This window comes from Chanodichthys erythropterus, chromosome 13, assembly GCF_024489055.1.
Source record: "Chanodichthys erythropterus isolate Z2021 chromosome 13, ASM2448905v1, whole genome shotgun sequence".
Lineage (NCBI taxonomy): Eukaryota > Metazoa > Chordata > Actinopteri > Cypriniformes > Xenocyprididae > Chanodichthys > Chanodichthys erythropterus.
Genome location: NC_090233.1, coordinates 38,825,785 through 38,849,973, shown reverse-complemented (window position 1 = coordinate 38,849,973; position 24,189 = coordinate 38,825,785). Strand labels below are relative to the sequence as shown.

General features: G+C 36.3%; 1 protein-coding gene across 4 annotated transcripts in view; it reads right to left on the bottom strand.

Moving 5' to 3' along the window:
• The window catches only part of myo1ca (myosin Ic, paralog a), a 35,572-nt gene extending 11,618 nt beyond the window's left edge, over positions 1-23,954 (bottom strand). Inside the window, exons 1-13 of one of the 4 annotated variants that reach the window (XM_067406105.1) lie at positions 23,794-23,954; positions 23,448-23,639; positions 4,850-5,008; positions 4,468-4,583; positions 3,566-3,764; positions 3,413-3,493; positions 2,969-3,151; positions 2,736-2,834; positions 2,517-2,630; positions 1,600-1,671; positions 1,336-1,455; positions 1,090-1,172; positions 580-685 (exon numbers count right to left, since the gene is read on the bottom strand). In XM_067406105.1, the coding sequence (XP_067262206.1) occupies positions 580-685; positions 1,090-1,172; positions 1,336-1,455; positions 1,600-1,671; positions 2,517-2,630; positions 2,736-2,834; positions 2,969-3,151; positions 3,413-3,493; positions 3,566-3,764; positions 4,468-4,583; positions 4,850-4,975 (1,299 nt within the window). In that variant the 5' untranslated portion in view covers positions 4,976-5,008; positions 23,448-23,639; positions 23,794-23,954. Of the gene's footprint in view, positions 1-579; positions 686-1,089; positions 1,173-1,335; positions 1,456-1,599; positions 1,672-2,516; positions 2,631-2,735; positions 2,835-2,968; positions 3,152-3,412; positions 3,494-3,565; positions 3,765-4,467; positions 4,584-4,849; positions 5,009-5,476; positions 5,574-13,965; positions 14,377-23,447; positions 23,760-23,793 lie in introns of those variants that run through there. The other 3 variants (XM_067406104.1, XM_067406102.1, XM_067406103.1) reach the window with 3 other exon arrangements.
• Between the last annotated feature and the right edge of the window lie 235 nt (positions 23,955-24,189).

Genomic DNA, 24,189 nt, shown 5'->3' with positions numbered 1-24,189 from the left:
TTTTATATTTCTGAATATATTTTAAAATGTAATTTATTCCTGTGATGGCAAAGCTACATTTTCAGTATCATTACTCCAGTCTTCAGTGTTACATGATCCTCCAGAAATAATAATATACTGATTTGCTGCTCAAACATTTTTTCAGTTTTGAAAACCACTGTCCTGCTTAATATTTTTGGAGAGTCCTTTTTCATGAATCTTTGATTAATGCAAAGCTAAGAAAAGAACAGTATCTATTTTAAATAGAAATCTTTTATAACATTACAAATGCCTTTACTGTCACTTTTGATCAATTTAATGCATCCTTGCTGAAGAAAAGTATTCATTTCCTATTAAAAAAATTCTTGCTGACAAAGTGTATGCTTTTGTATAAGATTTACAGAAATACAACATTCTATTCATTATAATAAACAAATGAATAGAACATAAATATAAACAAAGGAGTTTGCTGCCTATAATACTATAGAAGACCCCCCCCCCTCGTGCCTGTGCTTGCTTAATTAATAAAACATAGTTATTAAAAGAAATATTAGAAATATTCTCACAAATTTTTGTATTAGTTTCTTCCTACACACTTACCACGACCCCCTCTGCCTCATACTCTTCCTGTTCACTTTTCAGTGTGAGCTCAATAAACAGCTGCTGCAGTTTTTCATTGCAGTAATTGATGCAGAACTGCTCAAAACTACAGACAGAGCAAAAGAAAGAGATGCATATCATTATTCTTCCTTTCTTGCACCCTCATTTCTTTTCATATTTTATTTAGGCCCATTTTCACATACATGGTTTAGATTAGGCCAAGATTAGGCCTTAGTTCAATTAGGACATTTAAGTAGCTTTTATAAACATGCATATGAAAAAAACATTACTTTTGTGAATCTTGAGACAAAACAATGACAGTGACATATTTTAAGATATGCCAGTGCAAGCTGCTTTCAGTTAAAACAGCTCAAACATTCATTTTAGTCTGGGACTAGTCTTAAGCCTTATCTTGGAAACCAGGGGTATATGTTATATGTTTTGAAAGATGCATATAACCATTATAAATTCTTCAGCAAAGTTCTGAAAGTCAAAAAGTGAGAAAGACACCTGTTGCGTTGAAAGACCTCAAATCCATATATGTCCAGCAAACCAATAATAGAAGAACATTTACTGGAGTAGTAGACTTCATCCTGTAAAAAACAAAAGCATCATTATATTCAAAAACACTCCACTAGAGGGCACATCAAAACCTCCCAAAAAGCACACTAAGGTCCAGTTCATACAGTACATGCAAGATGACATTCAGACAAATAAGCCCATTAAAGTTTTCATAAACAGAGATGAGGAACAAACCTTAAAGGCCAGTGATTGGTTTAACTTCTGGACAAGCCAGGTAAAAGCACGACCATATATGGCTTTGGCCAATGAGTCCCGAGCAGAAAGCGCCTGTTCTAAACTCAAGGGACTAATCATCTGAAATCAAACACACACACACACAGAAACAACTGTGTACAAACTGCATCTGCTAATGGACTGAATGCATGTGGAAATTAGCAAAGATCAAATATGTTGAAAGCTGATAGAGAGACAGAACAGACAGAGATATTGTGATATTACCTCCTCCCCTTTGGCAACAATTTTCTTGTGAGTAAGAGCTTCTTTCAGGACTGACCCATCCACACCCAGCAGCTGTTGACAGAAAAAATTAAGGCACATTCCCTGTGTTTTTGTATGTGTGTAGGACATCAAACACATAACAAGCTTGAGCAAACCTGAGCAGGGGAGATCAGGGGCAATTAAACAACAACGTGATCACTTTTTCAAAATCTTCAACAAAAATATTTAGTGATATAAAAATCATTTTTGGCTTAGTAATATTGCCTTTGAATTCAAATTAATAGCTATTTTATCTCAAGGTTTCAGATGCTATTACTTAAGCTGGTAGCTGCCACAGAAAATTTCATCATGTCTGTGAGGTCAGGAGGAATTGTCATACTACTTATAAACTGAATAGAAAAACTACATCTTTAAAATGTATGATGAATATTATTTAATCAATGTTTTTGTTTAAACTCACCAATATTGTAATATTTTAATTATATTTCATGATTTTGCTTAAAACATATTAGTACTTTGAAGCATACTCTTATTTCAAATACAGTGGATTTACTTTATATTATTTATTTTCAGGTTTTACAATTACAACCAATTTAATAATTACATTTAGCAGTACTTTATGTTCATTCTAGTAGTTTTGGCACATATAAACATTCCTTTTATAAAAATATGGCAGATACATTTGCAGTAGTAGTAGAGTTATCATGGGAAAAAAGTTTTAATTGTCCATGTCTCCCCTAACTAAACTGACATGTGTATCTGAAATGGAGACCTAAATCGCATTTAAGCTTGGAAAAGTATACATCCTAACAACCTCAGGACACCGTTCTTCACAACAGCTCACAACAAACCTGAGACAAGTGACTAATGAGACTGGTATCTATATTAAGATATCACAGCAGGAGTACTCAGCTCACCTGGGACAGATATTGCAGTTGCTGTTCAGTGGTTACGTGTGTTTCTCCCTCCTCATCCTCACCAAACTGTGTGTTACCCAGATGTAAAACACTGGCCACAATCTCCATCAGCTCCTACACAGGTAGAGGGACTTTATGAGTGCGTGTCCTGACAGTGACAGAAGATTTAATGTCCAAAGGATGTGTGTGTGTGTGTGTGTGTGCATGTGTTCTGCGCACCTGTATCTCCTCCTCATGAAAGCCAATGATGGTGAGAGCGTTTCTCACAACTTTCCAACCGTTCTTATCATTGATAGAGCTCACCCGTGGACAGTTACCCTGACAGAGAGAAAGTGTATCTGTTACATACAAAAAACAAACACACCACAAACATACAAACAATGGACATGGGCCTAATAACTGTAGACAAATCTGCTCTCTTTCATGGACATATATACACACATTTAACAAACCTTAACAAGGTAATGATAATGTTGTGGGTTGGTTTTCTCCAAACCAAGTCTCTTCAAAAGAGGGTCCTCTCCACCCTCCAGCAGCTGATAGAAGATGTGGAAGTTTCTCTCACCATGGTTCTGATGGGCCACACGGGATTTCTCTAAAAGGTAGTTCAGAATGTGACCTCCGATTGGAGCGCCCTGAGGAGGCACAGAAACAGAAAAAACTTTATAATGGTGCACAAAGGAGGAATAACTTTATTTTGTGTACAAGCCTATGACAACAATCTGAAAATGCTCAAATATTTCATGAAATATTAAATATATCAGCCTTTCACTAGTGTGAACGTAACCAAAGTGTAGTCAAAGTAGTTTCAAGACACATGTATCCAAAATAAGACCAGTAGATATGGGCTGGAATTCAGTAAAGTGTTGTGGTCTTTAAGGTAGAAATAGATTTACCTTATAATCAAATTGAATGTCCATGTATTTCCCAAAACGACTTGAGTTGTCATTCCGGAGAGTTTTAGCATTCCCAAAAGCCTGTTGTGACAGAGTGAAACTTTAGCATGCTGTGTACAGACTACAGAGGATCCTTACAGTGTTTGTGCTTACCTCCAGTACTGGGTTGGACTGCAACAGTCTCTCTCTGATAGTGTGTGTGTTGTTGCGAGTGGGACAGATGTGTGTGTAGTACTGAAGTATTTTTTTGGAGGCCTCAGTCTTTCCAGCGCCACTCTCTCCCGAAATAAGAATGCACTGATCTCTTCTCTCAGTCCGCAGCGCACGGTATGAATTATCCGCTAGGGCAAAACTGAAGTCACACAGACACATACAGACTGTTTAATCACAGATAGCCTGATAAAACCAGTTACAGTTAAGAATTCTTGTTTCAAAGCCATGGCATGAAATATTCTTCATGTATTAAAAAAAAAAAAACAATGTGTATAAGTTTAAATGCTTAAAACACCATAAAAGTGTTTGACAAACACAGTATTCTTCATTTTATTGACATTTTGCAGACATCATTGGACTCCCTTTTTTAAAATAGCCAGCAGGCTTTAGTTACAGTGCGTCACAGCCATGAACCATGATTTCCTACTTGCTTGAATCTAATTGGACAATATTCTGCAGCGTAGGATGAGTCATTAAAAAAAAAATTCCATTTTCCTGCATGAGAAGAGAAAATCTAAATGCACTGATGAGCTAAAAGTGAATTTTTAAGCGAACATTAGCATTAGCCTCAAAGCTAACAACATTTCCAATAACTGGCAATTTCTAAATCTATCAAACAGCTTGGAATAGCATGGGTGTGGAGATGGATTTCATGTTTTTTAAAATGGGTGTGTGTGTGTATGAGTGTGAATGTGTGTGTGTATATATAAGTGGAAAGTTGTATGCATGATCCAGTCTCTGGAATCTCCAGGAAAGTGAGTCATACTAAGAGAATTGGCGGAATGTTCTCATGGATTCTCAGGGCCATGACACACATTAACACACACACACTTAACACTCACATGTGAGGTGAGATCTCATAGAAATTGACTCCTCTGTGGCGCTCCATATTCTGTTTGGAGTAAATCTCCAACTCTCTGTAAGGATTCACTGACACCAGCACTGACCCAATATATGTCTTATAAAGAGAGAAAGAAAAGAAACAGTTCAATAAAATATTTTTATGTTTTAAAAAGAAGTCTATTTTTTTTTCAGGATTTTTAAATGAATAGAAAGTTCATGTGAACATAATTTATTTTAAATAGACTGTCATTGCTGAATAAATAAATTAATTAAAAATATTTTTACTGACCATAAACTTTTAAATAGCATTATAGATTTAAACTATACTATGTATTTAGCATATTCTGGCTGTAGTTGAGCTGGTGCTTGTGTATGTCTTACATAAATGAGGCCCTCTCTGTACCGTCGGCGCAGGTTTTCAATGAAAGCAGCTTCACTGTTGTGGTTCTCCAAGAGCAGAAAGTCTTGGACACCGACCCGATCTCTTGCAGAGAGAGCGCTCTCCATCACTAACCTTACACCCCCCTCTACATCAACCGCCTAAAGAGAGAGACAAAGTGAGATAGAAAGTGAAAAAACACAGAGAATACCGATACAAACATTTACACACAGCAGAGCCACAGTACAGGAACTGAGAGAGCGTATGAAGACATAACTGGGCCCACTTGGAATCTGTGGCCACAGAAACTTTGAAGAAAGTTCCACAGAATATCTGCAGAATTGGAAGGCACGTCATTGAAGTTGTACACATCCCTGCCCCTTGTGTTTTTGTTTATTAAATGCTTTGGGTAATTATTAACCATTTCAACTAAGTACTAGAATCTGGTATACAACACATTCTACCATATTTGAATCAATTTCACAGAATTCTGTAGATTTCCCTCCAAAATCAGTGCAAAAACGCAAACAAAAAAGAGATTCCCTATGGACTTATTTATAAGTAAATACCACAGATATACACAGTAAATGTCAGAATAAGCACAAATCAACAAAAGACAAACCACACACATTCATGCAAGCACAAATCCACTAAGAAAGGGTGCCATGAAACTATTTGGCATTGGTTCCTGACACACAAACACAGTTGTCTGTTTTTCAGAGTTAGTGCTGGTACCTCTGCATGTGAATCCAGTGGAAAATCTGACAAGACCTTAAGTGTTTGAGGAAGTGTGTCTTTAGAGAGAGAGAGAGAGAGAGAGAGAGAGAGAGAGAGCGAGAGAGAGAGCGAGAGAGAGAGAGAGAGCGCGAGCGAGCGAGCGAGAGAGAGAGAGAGAGAGAGAGAGAGAGAGCGAGAGAGAGAGAGAGTGTGTGTGTGTATGCGAGAGAGGCAGGAAGGTCACCTGTGGAAGCTCATGCTAGAACAATAATCTGTTGGGAGAGTGAGTGGATGTTCACTTTCCTTGGCTCTGCTCCACTGTTGTTCCACAGATTCCTTTCCAATGAATTGGCGATAAGGGTCGCCTAAAAAGCCTGTAGCGAGATTTTAACGACTCACCAGATACCTCCTCTATGGCCACCTGCACTTTCAAATCTTTCCTTTTGCCATTCTTAATCCATTGTTCTCTTAGTCTTTTGTGTGTGTGTGTGTGTGTGTGTGTGTGTGTGTGTGTGTGTGTGTGTGTGTGTGTGTGTGTGTGTGTGTGTGTGTGTGTGTTTTGTGTTCTTATGTACACTACACACTAGGATGCAGACATACTGTACACAAAAACAAGCTCCAGCAGATAATGATATCTGTCCCTAAAATGAATTTCTCTCCTCATTGTGTCCCTCATGCTTTCTGTGTTCATTAGTGGTCTACACTGTAAAATTAGTCTACACTGTATAAATTAAGTCTACACTGTAAAAATAAGACAGTGATAAAAGTTATAAGATAAAGTACTGGCAGAAAATTACCAGGACATTACCCATTAATTAATTTTATGGACATTTCCGTTAACCCTAAAACAACGCAATGAAGTTCAAAATGCAAACAAAATAAAAGTAAAACGCATGTAAAAAATAAATATGGAAAATTCCGTCAAATTACTACAGTACATTGTGCCCTACTTTTACAGATTTTTTTTAGTGCATGACTGCTTCTAAATTAAAAAAACAACTCTTTAACAACTTCTGGTTTGTGAGCAATTGTTTGTGGTGATCTAATGTATTCTTATGTTATTCTGCTTTTGTGAAACTGTACTGCCTTTATCTGTTACTGTATTAATGATGTAATGGACATGAACATGGAAATGTGATCATTTTTAATAATGATTTGTTATTTAAAGTTAATGATCTTGGTTTAATCAGTTTCCGATCTTGAGTGTTGTTAACAAAACTTGTTTTTGTCAATTTGACAGACTGAAGATTCATTAGCTCAACTGAAGCCAAGTTTGGAATGGTTTTGTGTTAGACTTAGGAGCTTGTTTAGAAACAAAGTGCAGAGTTTTTCATTTATTTATTTACTTATTTGAAGGTAAAGTATGTTATTTTGTGCTCAACAAAGAGCCTCAAACGAAATTGCAAAAATAAAGACTGATTTCAAAATGACTTCCCAAAATGCATATGACCAGAGTCACATGATTCAGTCACATGACCAGATTTAGCTACATGCATTCTCAATGACCAAGCAATGAATGCAGCACCTGATTTTTGACCATTAGCATGAATACTGGTCCAGATTAAAGCTTGCTGTGACAAAGAACTGCCAAGTTAGACAGGTAAGGGCCATTCGACTGACATATAAACTGAACAACTACAGTTAATTTTGAATACATTGAACAATTTTAAATTTAATACAGTTAAATTTGAATTTAATGAGATGTTAAGGGTCAGGACAATTAGACTGATGATGCAACAATCCCATACTGCAAAAAAAAAAAAAAATACATTTTAAATATATAAAAGGTCAATGAAATATATTTTTAAAACTGAAAATATATTTAGTTTCAAGCTTCATACCAAAATATATTTCAAAATGTGTTTCATATTTCATTTCAAGGTTAAATGCAAATGGATGGAATAGCCTACTAAAGATCAAAACTATATTTTGCATCCACCATTTAAATTTACATTCTAAAATACACTGATCAAATCGATACACTGATCTAAATATATATATTAATACATTTTCTAAAATATACAAAAAGAATGGCCAAAATATAATGGCCATATATTTACATAAATATATTCCGGAGAGTAGTCAGTAATTCACCGTGCCTTCAAACAAGTCCTAATGAGGTTTGGCACACTCTACCAATGAAGAAGTCATCAAATGCGGGATAAAAACAAAACTTTACTGAGAAAAAAAAAATTTTTTTTTACTTTTTTCAGTAAAGTTGTTATCATCTTGCATTTGATGACTTCTTTGGTAGAGTGTGCAGACTCTCTTGAAGTGTTTCATAAATATATTTTGAAATATGTTTAAAAATATTTTTGAAATTATATTTTTTGCCATATAGGATAATACACCAATGTGGAACAATGTGATAACTAATTCCAAAACTGGCACAGCAACCTCCAGAAGGCTGTTGCATGAAGCAAGTTGAGCAAACTCTGAGTTTCAGAGTAGGTTTAGAGTTGACAAAACCATACAAATATGACCTGGTTTAGATCAGGTACAACAGGCTCACAACAGTCGATAATTCTCTGTCAACTCAGGATTTGATCCAGAGTTTGTGATTTTAACTTTGATGCACATCCACCTGAAAGTGTGACACGTGCAGCAAACAGCCAATCACACGAAACATGGGGAGCGCCAGTCTGATTCACTTCTTGCGCAAGATTTTTTTTCCGCCAAACCAGTTCAGCGGAAATCTCGCCCTGGAGCCGATTCTAAACATTTCATTGGCCATGTCAATCACAGTAACGATTACCTACACCCAGTCCTGATCCCCATCACCGTAACCTCAGCCAATGAAACTGGTTGCAGGGCAGGGATTTCCGCTGAACTGTTTGGGGGAAAAAATCATGCACTTGAAGTGAGGCGGTGCAATTCACTTCTCTCTACACATTAGTTTACTTTCTCAAATAAAACCCCTTTTGAAAGACTCAATTTTTTTTACAAAGTACTTTTAGCAGCCTGGTAACTTACAATAATTTCATGGTAGAATGATAAAAGAAAAAGGCACCCTTAACTAGTCAACTGAATACCATCGATAAACATGGACAAAATACTAATATGTATGTTTGACAAGAAAGAAATGTTGCAATAGATAAAAAATAAAGGTTCCAATCAGCTGGAGTTTAAGGCTACAGCAAAATAGGGGCTCAATGCAAACTGTTGCTAAGACAAATGTGAGGATTGCTCAAGCAGCTCAAGGGCAAAAGCTCTCAGATTTTGCCTGCATGACGAATTTCTTAAAGTAGCTAGGACCTCTCTAAAAAACAGCATGGATGTCACAACAGAGACTTCAAGTAGGCAGATAACACAAACTATTCAGCTGGAGGAATGTATTGTGCAGGTCTGCTCAAAGATGCAGAGCTGATGGGTGGAAGTGATTATTAGAGAAAGCAACTTTTTAATCAAACAATAATAAAGAACCAACTGAAGATGGCAACACACAGCTGAGCACAGATAAACACTATTGACCACAAACAAAGTGTACACATTGCAGTTGGTTCTGTGTTCATGCTGTTATGAGGTCCACCAGATTTCAGATCTTTTTTGCCATTCTATTTATTTCAGGCCCTGTTTACACCCAAGCCTGGCTCCAGCTTAGTTGCAAAAAGAAGGGAGGGGGAGGTCTGCAAGAGTGGGCTAAGCTCACGATCACAGGTCTCTTTTTGGATCTGGGCCTTATTACACCTGGTATTAACAACTGTCCCGGGTGATTGAATCAGAAGTGGTCAGCTGAGACACATTACTGTTTACACCTGGTGTTTACATGCATCTAAAATGTGCCTCCTGTGAATACTTGTGGTTTCATCAAAGGGAGGGTCACTAAATTCATGACTACATACATCACTTACTACAACAGTGTGAAAAAAATCCAACTTCCATTTTCTCAGACAAATGCTATTTTAAAGTTTGACATCATAAAAAATTAAAGTCAACTTTTAGGCCACTTAATATGAACAAATGTAAAATATTAAAATCGCAAGAACCTACAATGTCAAGTTTGGTGGCGAGGCTGCTAAGCATGCTTAGTTTGCTTGCTGATGATGCACTTGAAAACGTGTGGTTTTGGTCAAAACATATGGACTTATAGACCTCTTTGGAGCAGACGTCACAATTACGTCACTTGCAGCTGCGCGCGCATAGTGGTTGCAGAAAAATAGCGGTAGCAATTAGAGGAAAATTTGCAAAATCCAGAGAAGAAGAGAAAAACGTTTTTTTGTGCCTCTGGATGTTGGAATCGGAATGCAAAAAAAATATAGTCTTCATTTTTAAAGAAAACCATCGTTGAAAACGTCATTTGATGATAAACAGAGACGTTTCACAGACTGGACTGATGACACCTGCAAGGATTAGTCTACTATTAAAGCAGGAATTCGATGTAAACAGTCTACATAATATTCACATATGCAGTTCAGAGGACATACATACATAGCAGTTACAGCATGAAATAATATATAAACCTATAACATTTTACATAGATAACTTTTAAACATAGTCTATAAAATTTTTATTTCACAATTCTGACTTTTTTTCTTGCATTTGCGTGTTTATGACTCCCAGTTCGGCCATTATAACTCGCAATTGTGAGTTTATTTCACAATTCTGAGGGGAAAAAAGTCAGAATTGCAGGATAAATTGCAATTCAGAAAAGGAGTATAACGAGTTACAGGATAACGAGCATATCTCACAATTCTGTTTTTCTTTGTAAGAAATGTGAGATATAAACTCAGGTTTGCGAGAAATAAAAGTCAGAATTGTGAGATTTAAACTCGAAATTAACTTTGTTTTATTCTTTTATTTCGTGGCTTCCATAGACTGCCACTGCTCAACTGTCAATTTCTGCAACCAGGTAGGCTCTGCCCATAAAAAACGTCATCGCTGTTTGCAAACACCAAATTGGTCTATAATGACATAAATAATTGATATTCATAACTGATAGATGTTTTAGCTCTATGTAGTGTTTTTGATTATATTTTGTTGTAAAAATTATGTTTAAGTGAAAAGTTAACTTGGAAGTTTCTTCCATTTCAATAAGTTTAACAACTTGTATTGGTCTAGAAAGTAACTCTTTATGCTGTAACCATTTCCATTTGCTCAGCAAACTGATAGACAATTTAGGCAAACTAAGAAAGTTCTACATCACTTTCATGTAAAGTTAATGCTCTACTTAACTTAAGATGCTTACTGAAAAAAAGCTTACTGACCTACAAGTAAAAAAAAAAAAAAAAAAAAAAATATTTTCAGTTTAGAATTTATTATGTTTGATGAAAGTACAGAGCAATTTTAATTTAAAAAAGTTTATTCAACTTTTTTGGAGGTAGTTTTATTTTCAACTACCTCCAAATGTAGTTTGAGTGACTGGATCAAAAAACATTTTAGACCCCTTTTACATTTGCAGTTGCCCAAAACAGAGGAAACATCAGATGCAAGAGATCACAAGTTGCTTGTGTGACTCAAATCCAGAGTTCCTGTATGTTTGTGTCACACACTGTCTATTCAACAAAGAATTCTGATTAAAGTGCCCTATTATGGATTTTTGAAAAGTATCTTTCATGTAGTGTGTAACATAGCTCTAAGTGAATGAAAACATCCTGCAAAGTTTAGAATCTGAAAGTGCATCGTATATAAAGTTATTGTAAGAGTAGACTCAATTAAACAAGTCATTTGTAAAACAAATCCCAAGTCGTTTCGTTGTGACGTCACAATGAATCATTAGCATATTGCCGCTCATATAATTAGAATATCATCACAAAGTTGATTCATTTCACTAATTCCATTCAAAAAGTGAAACTTGTATATTATATTCATTCATTACACACAGACTGATATATTTCAAACGTTTATTTCTTTTAATTTTGATGATTATAACTGACAACTAAGGAAAATCCCAAATTCAGTATCTCGGAAATTTGAATATTGTGAAAAGGTTCAATATTGAAGACACCTGGTGCCACACTCTAATCAGCTAATTAACTCAAAAATGGTCTCTTTTATGGTCTCTTTTATGTCCTTTAAATGGTCTCTCAGTCTAGTTCTGTAGGCTACACAATCATGGGGAAGACTGCTGACTTGACAGTTGTCCAAAAGACGACCATTGACACCTTGCACAAGGAGGGCAAGACACAAAAGGTCATTGCAAAAGAGGCTGGCTGTTCACAGAGCTCTGTGTCCAAGCACATTAATAGAGAGGCGAAGGGAAGGAAAAGATGTGGTAGAAAAAAAAAAGTGTACAAGCAATAGGGATAACCGCACCCTGGAGAGGATTGTGAAACAAAACCCATTCAAAAATGTGGGGGAGATTCACAAAGAGTGGACTGCAGCTGGAGTCAGTGCTTCAAGAACCACTACGCACAGACGTATGCAAGACATGGGTTTCAGCTGTCGCATTTCTTGTGTCAAGCCACTCTTGAACAACAGAGCGTCAGAAGCGTCTCACCTGGGCTAAAGACACAAAGGACTGGACTGCTGCTGAGTGGTCCAAAGTTATGTTCTCTGATGAAAGTAAATTTTGCATTTCCTTTGGAAATCAGGGTCCCAGAGTCTGGAGGAAGAGAGGAGAGGCACACAATCCACGTTGCTTGAGGTCCAGTGTAAAGTTTCCACAGTCAGTGATGGTTTGGGGTGCCATGTCATCTGCTGGTGTTGGTCCACTGTGTTTTCTGAGGTCCAAGGTCAACGCATCCATATACCAGGACGTTTTAGAGCACTTCATGCTTCCTGCTGCTGATCAACTTCATGGAGATGCAGATTTCATTTTCCAACAGGACTTGGCACCTGCACACAGTGCCAAAGCTACCAGTACCTGGTTTAAGGACCATGGTATCCCTGATCTTAATTGGCCAGCAAACTCGCCTGACCTTAACCCCATAGAAAATCTATGGGGTATTGTGAAGAGGAAGATGCGATATGCCAGACCCAACAATGCAGAAGAGCTGAAGGCCACTATCAGAGCAACCTGGGCTCTCATGACACCTGAGCAGTGCCACAGACTGATTGACTCCATGCCACGCCGCATTGCTGCTGTAATTCAGGCAAAAGGAGCCCCAACTAAGCATTGAGTGCTCTACATGCTCATACTTTTCAATTGGCCAAGATTTCTAAAAATCCTTTCTTTGTATTCTTAAGTAATATTCTAATTTTCTGAGATACTGAATTTGGGATTTTCCTTAGTTTTCAGTTACAATCATCAAAATTAAAAGAAATAAACATTTGAAATATATCAGTCTGTGTGTAATGAATATAATATAATATACAAGTTTCACTTTTTTGAATGGAATTAGTGAAATAAATCAACTTTTTGATGATATTCTAATTATATGACCAGCACCTGTACAATCTTTTGTTGTGTTTCTGTCATTTTACTGATGACTGCTTCTCAAACTTCGGGGAGTTTAACACAGGATTCACAAAACGCTTGGTCTTAAAATATGGTTCAATGCCCAGTTTATTTGGGCCAGCTTGCTCCTCTGAATATCAACCTGTAAGTATGATTAATAATTGATGTTTATATTTTCTAGTGATCGTTCAAAATTCATAGTTTTGTATGTTATGTTGTGTAACGTACACCCTAGTCTGTCTCCTGCTATCCAGCTAACTCATGTTTCTGTAGTTCTGCTATTCAAATTTGGGTAAAGGAATTATCTAAAAATGTGTTGATTAATGCAGCTTGTCCATCTTATTACTTGGACTAATGATCAAGGATGGAGCACGACTTCAGTTTACAATTCTTTGAACTGCTTCTAACGAATCGTTTACAAAACATCAAAAACTCAGGTGAAAATAAATGTATGAGAAAACAAAAGTGTTTTTTGACCTTGCATGCATGTAAACCTGTTGTAGGAGACTCCCAAAACAATATTAGGAACCTTAAAAAAGGCATAATAGGGGCACTTTAAGTTTGAGTGCTCTATATGGTATTTCAAAAGCAGCAGCCTGTGGACACCATTCCTACAGCTGGGAATGTGGGTACTGTATTCCCTGAGGGAGATGTACTACAGCTTTGCTGTATAATCTGGCACTGAGCCGTTTCTCTGGGCTTTTGAGTTTATATGTCTCCAGCTCTTCCATATAAGGGCCGTTTTGTGCTCTGCAGCCCATGTGAGTGATCTCTAACTTGGACAATAAGATAGGCAGACTGGCCTCATAGGAAAGATGTGTGTCACCAGAGCTATGCATGACATGCTATGCATAAAAGAGTGGCAAATCAACAACAAAACCTCTGTACTCACTCAAACAATCAGAAAAAAATAAGTTGGTAATCAACCATTTATATACAACGGAATTAACAAGTGGGACATTGGTTTTCACCTTTACAAACTAAAACATAACTGTTTCAACACAGGAATACAGACATACACGACACACCCACATAGACAGATGTAATTAAAACAAGAAGTCTTACCCTACGGCGGTACTTCATCCTTCTCCCCCTTTCTCTCTCTCTCTCTCTCTCTCTCTCTCTCTCTCTCTCTCTCTCTCTCTCTCTCCCTCTCTCTCTCTGTCTTTCTCTTTAAGGGAATCCCTCACTCCTACTGGTTATGAACTAATAATCTTCAGGGTGTTGTTGACAAGTCTGTGTGTGCATCCTATCACATGCAGGTACTCCTCTCGGCTCGGCATGTGACACACTCCAAAATCTTCTACCCTGTCATATACTGAAGCACAGGCACATCCATATTCATACGTGCTCACGGTCCATCCTCTATGCTTGCACACTAATAGAGCTCTGCTTTCTCTCTCTCACTCACTCTCTAAATAAAACAAATGTATTCATTCTCTGTTGCTCTAGAAGTCCATGAAGGGAAAACTTTGACGACAATCTCCCACACCCAAAGCCCCACCCACATGATTAGTCAAAAGACCACTTTAAAAACTTCACAAACAACTATCTCTCTCTCTCTCTCTCTCTCTCTCCTGTTATCAAACTCTCTTGCATTACTTTGTAAGTCAATCTCTGTCAGACTCTCTCTCACTTTTTCCTATTTTCATTAGATCTCTAAGTTTCTATTTCCACCATCTGCAATCCTTCTCTTTCCCTTTGTACACAGAAAAAAAAGCAGGGGTGAGTCATCCCTTACTAAGGAAGGGAAGAGAAAAAGGGTTGCCTGTTTAACTTATGCACAATCTAACTTGTGCAAGTATGAAGTGAATAAACAGTGAGAGAGAGCGACAAGAAAAATAGTCTAAAATCTTCTGATCGCTGACACTACATGCAGACATGACTATAGGCTATTAAAATGGCCAAACAAAGTCACATGATTCAACCTCAAAACATTTTTTTCTCCTCCCTCCCTTTCGCTCTTTCCCTCCTCAGTCCTCCCTCTTTTTCCTCACACGCTCAGGCACATTTGTAACTAATGATCACTAAATAGCTGTCAGATGCATAAATATCATTCGTCAGCAAGACTATTTGTCTCTTTTTTTGGCCTGTTTTCTCTCTCTTAAAATTACAAACAGATTAAGCACAGAAACACTGCAAACACAGCTAAGCCTTTTTCCAAAAGCTCTTTTTTTTTACCACAGTTACATTGGACCAGCAATGCTTAAAGAGTGCTCATATAGATTATAACAGCACCAGGACATTTCAACGTTTGTAGTGCAAGTATCCGCATAGTCGTGAGGAAAAAACATTCTCAGTGTTTTCTCACACTCCAGGTTCAGAGCGGGCAGACAACAATAAGATGAAAACCTGAAGTTAATTAAAGAGTTATTAAAGAGCATTTTGAGCAGCAAAATTGCCATACTCTAAGCAAAATGTAAAGACTGATAATTCTTTAGGAACTATTTTAATGGACTCTATGCAAACCTACTGCCTACATAGTTCCGCTAAAATCTTAGTGCTAGGTGTGCTTCCGGTATAGTATTCTTCCATTGCAAAATGTGGTATCAGCAAACTCTTTTGATCAAATTGTTGATCATAACTAATTACATAATTATTTAGTATATAGTAAACATAACATTTTAGTATATGGGTCAATTATGTGACGGGTCATTTTTTGTCCAAAGGCCTTAATAATAATTAAAAAAACAAAGATATGACATCCAAAGTATGTGACGTAGTACAACTATCTCTTTTATTGACTCCAAAAGGTTTTAATTATATTTTCCTACATATAAAGGTATTTTAAAGATTTTGAAGTGTCAAAGAGTCATTCGGTTTAACCGTCCAAAGGCCAATACAGCCATTTAATTTGTGATTAAAATATACTAAAATGTAATGTAAATATTTTTTATTCTGGCATGATTTTATAACATCATATATCAACATAGTGCAAAATGGTATTAAAATTATGTGTAGAAGTCATTGCTTTGTTATGAGAAAAAATGTCTGGAAAATTTAATTTCATTGATGTCATTCGGAGTAACCAAAATAAAAGGACCGTTTTGGATCAAGTCATGCTGTCAATGTCATGTGACATCATTCAGACACCTGCAAAGGACCACATGGTCGTGAAGCAAAGTAACTAACTCTCTCTTAACTATTTGAAAAATTCCTGTTTTCACTTGCTCATACGCATGTCTTGAAACATCAGGTCATTCGGTACAACCGCAGTAATATTTTTTAATATTTTGTATGAAATTTTTGATTGTCCTTTTTCTAACTAGCTAGTTAGATATCAGTCTGTTTGCATTGTTTGAAAATATCGTCATTTGGTATAACCAAAAGTGTAATTTGGTAAAACCGAAATTTTGGTTAAACCGAATGACTTTTTTGGTGACAAATTTTGTCCATCTTGTAAAAAATGACAAAAGCAGCGTTAATTGATTAACAAAAACACAATCTCATTGTTAACACTTCATAAAACTTCAAAATTAATTACATCTCCATTATGTTTTTTTTACACTTTTAAAAACCTTATTTGTCAATGACACATATATATAATATAAACATAATGTTTACTTTAACCTGTTAACTGTCACCCCCACTTTTTGTTTTAGACAAGAAAATGCACTATCCAAACTTAAATGGTTGTAATTCAAGAATTCTTTGGAGTATAGACATAAGGCTGGTCTTGTTTTAAAGATGAAATTTGGCAAATTATTGTAAAAGTGAAATATCTTATGTAAGTGAAACAGAAAAAAGTTATAGAAGTTTATGTTTATGAAAATATAAAATGTTAAAATATAATATTTTATATAAAATATAAAATATATATTTTACAAAAGTTTTACTCTAAATCTGCAAGGAAATCAAAGCCAAAAATCTGAACAAGTTGTGTTCCAAATTTCAGGTTGATATCTCAAAAAATGAGCTTTCAGTAAGATTTTGTTTGGGCGCAGTACCACACTTTTTCACTAGATGACAACCAAGCTCCATTACTGACCATAAAAAGGCGCCTCCATTTCCATATATGGTTTGAGTCATCTGAACCATATATTTACATTATTTTCATACAATTTATGAAGTAGACATCCTATATAGAAGTAGTATGGGAAGTTTGGCAGAATTTGATATGAATTTAGCCTCTAATAAACATAAAAATAACATGCATGTGGGTTATAGATCGCCGCCACAATCATAAATGTATTTTTTTTTCTATTAAAAACATTTTTAGACCTTTTTTTCTCAAAAAATTTAATGGATGTTATCTTTTGGCATGAAAACAAACATGTTTCAACCAATCTTTAATGATTTTTCATGTTCATCGCTATTTCAAAATAAAGGTCTGAACATGCCTTATGAGTATGAAAATATGCTTGTTGCAAATTGATAAATTACTGCTCCTCTGTAATTTATTTTGAAAATCTCCAAATATGTAAACTACAGATTCTAAGCTTTCAAATGATATATAGTTTGTCAAGATTAGTTTAGGTTTAGTATAGAATATTACTGTTTTAAATATGTAATGGCTGTGGGCCCACCGGTGGGCCCATGACAGTTAACAGGTTAATGTTCTGTGCAATTTTCTCAAAAATTACATACATTGTGTTGCAGCTGGAATTTGCGATGCGGAAATGTGGAAGCGTCCGGGCAATCCATTAGCAAAGAAAAAAACATTTGACCTAGCAAGACATCACACTCACTTTGTTGTACTGCTGTGATTACCAGAGGCCAAATTAAAGTCATGCTGATATCTAGTACAAGAGTGAGACTGCAAGAGTGACATTGCTTAAAAGAATGGGAAAAAACAAGATCAAGGTTCAAGAATTATCACTCCGTTCTCCTCGTCTGTATTTTGAAAATCATTTCAGACTTGCTGACTGTCTGCGTTTAGCCAAACCATCATACAGTTGGAAACACTTGGCTTGTGTAGAGGAGGCCTGATAATCTCATTAATTATATTTATAGGGGAGGGAGGGAGGATTTATATAAGGAGGAGGTAAACAGGAAGACCCAATTTTAATCAATCCAGCATGCCACTTATAATACAGATACAGAGAGTATACACTTTCATAATCTCCTATTCAAATTTAAACGCAAATCTACTAACGGATATCAATGAGCAGCTAATCATGCATATTGCCATCTCAAGAGCTGAATGAATTATTCACAGCATCAGACATAGAAAACATGCAGCAGTGATGGACATGGTAACCATGGAAGCAGACAACAAACACACATAAACACGCCCACGCACATCTAGTACATAATTAATCTGGTGATGAACACATGATAAAGACAAACTCATGCCAACCCCCTTCAGTCTCATGCAATGCCTTTTCAGACTCACACATAAACAAACAGTTTGTGTGTGTGCTGTAGGTTCACTTCAGAGCTGCTGTCTTGTTTTTGCTTCAGCATGGTTTGGCATTTCGCCTCTCTACATAAACAAATGTGTCTTTCACTTAAAAGCAAACATGTACACATACGAGAACACATGCACAAACATCCTGTACTGCCCACCTGAACCATCATCACATCACTGATCATTTGAAAAACAGGCTAACACACTGAAACACATAAAACACACACAAATACCTTCTAGCACTTATTCAAGTGGTCCTCACACTTTTAACTGAAAGCATCTCTGAGCAGACAGGGCATCTTTGTATGTTCACTGTATGAATCAGTTTTAGATTCACTGTACAGATGACAGAAATACAGACTAAACAAAATAAAGGAAAACGCATTCTGATGACGGAAGTGATCTCTCGCGCTTATACTTCATTGACTACTCACTAACCGGATACGCAGGGCATTTGGACATATCGGTGTTTTAGAGGTAAAAAATTATATACTGTTTGGTTTCTCGCACAAACCTATCGTTTCGTGTCTTGGGGCATCAATGTGTCGTCACGAGCCGCAGGGTTTAATTTGGATTTGTCTGTGCATGTTTTTTTGACTCTTATAGATTGTGTTGCCATTGACATACATTATACGGCTGACAGACTGCATTGGTTGGAGTTAAAAATCATCATTTGTGTTCTACTGAAGAAACAAAGTCACCTACATCTTGGATGACCTCGGGGTAAGCAGATAAACATCAAATTTTCATTTTTGGGTGAACTATCCCTTTAACACACACACAAAAATTATGGACATGAAAAGGTTAAATGGTTCTGAAAAAAAAAGTCACACTTGTGCTCCCTGCAATCAAAAATGACTGCATTGGAAATGAATGGGAGACGAATTTCATCTAGTGAAAACTTTTGGTACTGCAGCCAAACAAAATCTTATTGAAAGCTCATTTTTTGAGATAGTAAGCTAGTAGTAAAATGTGTTTTTGAAAATATATATTTCATATTCAATTTAAAATTGTATTTTTGTGCATTTTTCATAACAATAAACATAAAATTCTGTAACTTTTTTAATAACTTTTTTAATCTTTTTCACATCTTTGAAAAGAGATCAAAATTAAGTCTGTGTTCTAAAGCATTCAAAATTTATCAAGGTTTTAGTTGGAAATTTTATTTTCAGGCATTTTTTGAATATCATGACTATTTTTGTCCCCTTGCTATTTAAAGATACATGCTAAAGGAATAGTTCACCTAAAAATGAAATTTCTTTAATCATTTACTCAACCTCATATCATTCTAAACCTGTATGATACAAAAGAAGATATTTCAAAAGAATGTTTCAACTGTTTTTGTCCAAATAATGAAAGTCAATGGGGTCCAAAAGAACATTGTTATGGACAAAAAAAAAAACAACTGAGACAGTCATATGGATTTAGAACAATATGAGGCTAAATTATGATTCATTTTTAGGTTAACTAAACTACTGAGATGTTGGATTCTTGATCAAGTCTTTGTACAGTTTCAAACAGCTTCAATCCAAGAAACACCTTAACAAATTCCTAAATAATGGAAATTATCAAATCACTATGGCAGATCATGCTTGCAAGCAGAGTTTCTTTAAAGCAAGAGAACAATATTTAATTTCTTAAAGCAAGAGAACAATATTTAATTTCTTCTTCTACTTGACCCATCATGTATGGATAAGTATTAATGCTTGTTTACAAATGCTCCCTGCTTAGACTGTTTCATGGAGCCAACTACATTGTATCCCACCCTGTCCCAGTGTGAGACTTGACCCCTGGTAATATCATAGGCTTGGAACAGAGCAATGCAGAAATACTTTGTTGCAATAGTTGCAAAACAGCACTGCACAATGATTGGCAAAACATGCTTTCTCTGACAATAAAGAATATATTAATAATACTTCCCAGGTTTGTTCGATTTGCAATTTTCATATTACATTTATTTGACTTCAGTGTTATATTTGATTTAGACTAAGTTGATAGGGTTCTACTTTTGTTATTAGGTAAATACTGTAGCTGCCTGCAGGTGTCACCAATATGGCAGAGAAGTAATCTTGCTCAACAAACTGTGCAATTCCTTGCATCACACATAAGATTTAAGACAGCTGGAATTAGTTCTAAGGGCAAGTTTTGCTTGGGGTGACATACAAGATGAAAACTCCCATTCAGAGATGCTTTAGGCAGTTACCAGGATACAAATCCTAAAATGACTGAAAAAGTGTCACACGCAATTGCCATACCTACCGTTTCCATTTTCACGATAGTCAACGCTGTATGAATAATTTGGGAATAATCAAAACTGATGTTAATTTAAAAAAATCATTGGACCAGCTATGATGGAAAAAGAAATGTGGGAGAAGCAGATTGAATCTCAGACAAGGACACATATGTGTAATGTAATCACTGAAGCTTAGTTTAGGCTGCAAACACATAATAATGCTACAAAGGTCAAACTTTGAAACACACTGAGATCTAAAATTTCTATTATAGACCGTTTTGTAACAGTTCACTAGAGATAATGAAGTACATTATTGCTTTAAGCTATGTAAATTGTGTGTAAATTAACATGTAAATGATCATATTGTATAGATCACTTACGAACATGCTTTTCATATTTGGTCTATCTAAAAGTGGGCGGGGGGGATACGCTATATGGGCGTTTTCTTCAAACATGTTCGTGGATTTTTAGGACAATTCTAGAGGAAAACTCTTAAAACGCAATTCACATTATCACAAGCTTATTTAATTTATCAGCTAATAGCATTTTAATCAATGGACGTGCATAACGAGAGATTTCTGTCACTTTCTCTTATTTCCACCACAACATCACTTATCACCACATTTCCAATGATGTAGTATTGTGTTTTGTATTCTCTGTGGTGAAATTACATTTTAAACTTTTTCGGAAACACTCCCTAGTGTTGCTAAAGCTAGTGTCAAAGCATTTTATGTATCCTAAATACATTTCTCTTCACTAATACTGTTGCATCCATTGTCAATATACAAACCCGATTCCAAAAAAGTTGGGACACTGTACAAATTGTGAATAAAAACAGAATGCAATGATGTGGAAGTTTCAAATGTCAATATTTTATTCAGAATACAACATAGATGACATCTCAAATGTTTAAACTGAGAAAATGTATCATTTTAAGGGAAAAATAAGATGATTTTAAATTTCATGGCATCAACACATCTCAAAAAAGTTGGGACAAGGCCATGTTTACCACTGTGTGGCATCCCCTCTTCTTTTTATAACAGTCTGCAAACGTCTGGGGACTGAGGAGACAAGTTGCTCAAGTTTAGGAATAGGAATGTTGTCCCATTCTTGTCTAATACAGGCTTCTAGTTGCTCAACTGTCTTAGGTCTTCTTTGTCGCATCTTCCTCTTTATGATGCGCCAAATGTTTTCTATGGGTGAAAGATCTGGACTGCAGGCTGGCCATTTCAGTACCCGGATCTTTCTTCTACGCAGCCATGATGTTGTAATTGATGCAGTATGTGGTCTGGCATTGTCATGTTGGAAAATGCAAGGTCTTTCCTGAAAGAGATGACGTCTGGATGGGAGCATATGTTGTTCTAGAACTTGGATATACCTTTCAGCATTGATGGTGCCTTTCCAGATGTGTAAGCTGTCCACACGCACTCATGCAACCCCATACCATCAGAGATGCAGGCTTCTGAACTGAGCGCTGATAACAACTTGAGTTATCCTTGTCCTCTTTAGTCCAGATGACATGGCGTCCCAGATTTCCAAAAAGAACTTCAAATTTTGATTAGTCTGACCACAGAACAGTTTTCCACTTTGCCACAGTCCATTTTAAATGAGCCTTGGCCCAGAGAAAATGCCTGCGCTTCTGGATCATGTTTAGATATGGCTTCTTTTTTGACCTATAGTGTTTTAGACGGCGAATGGCACGGTGGATTGTGTTCACCGACAATGTTTTCTGGAAGTATTCCTGAGCCCATGTTGTGATTTCCATTACAGTAGCATTCCTGTATGTGATGCAGTGCCGTCTAAGGGCCCGAAGATCACGGGCATCCAATATGGTTTTCTGGCCTTGACCCTTATGCACAGATTGTTCCAGATTCTCAGAATCTTTGGATGATATTATACACTGTAGATGATGATAACTTCAAACTCTTTGCAAACTCTTTGATATTGCTCCACTATTTTTCACCGCAGCATTGGGGGAATTGGTGATCCTCTGCCCATCTTGACTTATGAGAGACACTGCCACTCTGAGAGACTCTTTTTATACCCAATCAACAATCAACCCAATGTTGCCAATTGACCTAATAAGTTGCAAATTGATCCTCCAGCTGTTCCTTATATGTACATTTAACTTTTCCGGCCTCTTATTGCTACCTGTCCCAACTTTTTTGGAATGTGTAGCTCTCATGAAATCCAAAATGAGCCAGTATTTGGCATGACATTTCAAAATGTCTCACTTTCAACATTTGATATGTTATCTATATTCTATTGTGAATAACATATAAGTTTATGAGATTCGTAAATTATTGCATTCCTTTTTAATTCACAATTTGTACAGTGTCCCAACTTTTCTGGAATCAGGTTTGTATATATATATATATATATATATATATATATATATATATATATATATATATATATATATATATATATGGAGGTAAAATTATTCATTGTGCTGGAAATGATGCCACAACTGGGATAGTCAGTAAAAATACAGATATTTTCTAAATTATAAGAATTGAAATGGTTTAAAATTATATCACAATAGCCTAAATCTGTAGCATATGCTACATGAAGGTCATTTCATGAAGCAAAATAAATGAGAAAAAGTTTGCACATCAGTTTAAATGTAACATTCCCATAACAAAAAATGTTTAAATCTTATTGAAAAATCAATTCCTAGGACATAAAAATGTCTGAAGGGGAAGAAACGCCCATACACATTACAGTTTGCTTAAGTTATTAGTTGTTGTTTTTCTCTCAACCTTTAAGTCCTAATTACTCTTGCCACGAGACGCTTAGAAATAAGCTAATAGACAGCACTGAGCGACGAGACACGGTGAGGAACGTTAAACCGACAGCCGCCAAACTACAAGGTTTTGTAGAATTCACCAAATTCAGGGATCAATTATCGATTAGATCGATAAGATTAGACTACTAGATACATTTAAGAGCCGTTTGTCATACCTGTAAGTTTTCTGGTCTGGTTTTAACAGCACAGCAGCCTCAAGTCCACTAAAGGTCAAGCTCGCGCTATGCAGAGAGGACGCGCTACGGTCCGCTTCGCTTCAGTGATGCTTCACGGGCATCACATGTCATTCCTGTAGACAGGTGTAGAGAGCACAGCCCACCTGTGGCGCGAGCACATAACTGACTGAACTGAGGAAAGAGGAAAGAAGACAGACATAAACAAATTACCTTGTTAATGAGCAATTTAAATATTCTACGAACACGACTAATGACAGTGGGCGGGAGCAGTTGTGGAATTCCTGTCCCACGAATGAGCGGTTAAAACAATGGGAAACGCACACACCCCACAAAATTGTTTTCTCAGATGGTTTTCCACTTTCGGTCCAGCCCCTCTGGCGCCCCAGAACATCCCAAGGACTCAAACGTTCCGTTAAAGTGGAGAGCGCAATGGTTTATTAACATTTGTAGAAAAAATAAAAAAGAAACAGTAATGCAGTGCTTCCTATATGTAGCCTAAATACCGGACTCAAAAGAGAACGCAAAACTGTCAAAATAGTCAATTGAGGTATGTGTGGAGAAAGAGTCTGGCGCCCCCTGCTGTCTGTAGCTCAATTATGCAGAACAGTGTTTTAACCACTTCAGATCCTGCATCCATTGGAATAGAGAGAGAGAGAGAGAGAGAGAGTAATGTGAGTGTAAACCAATCAAATTTTAAGCTTTCATAATACGATTAATGCCT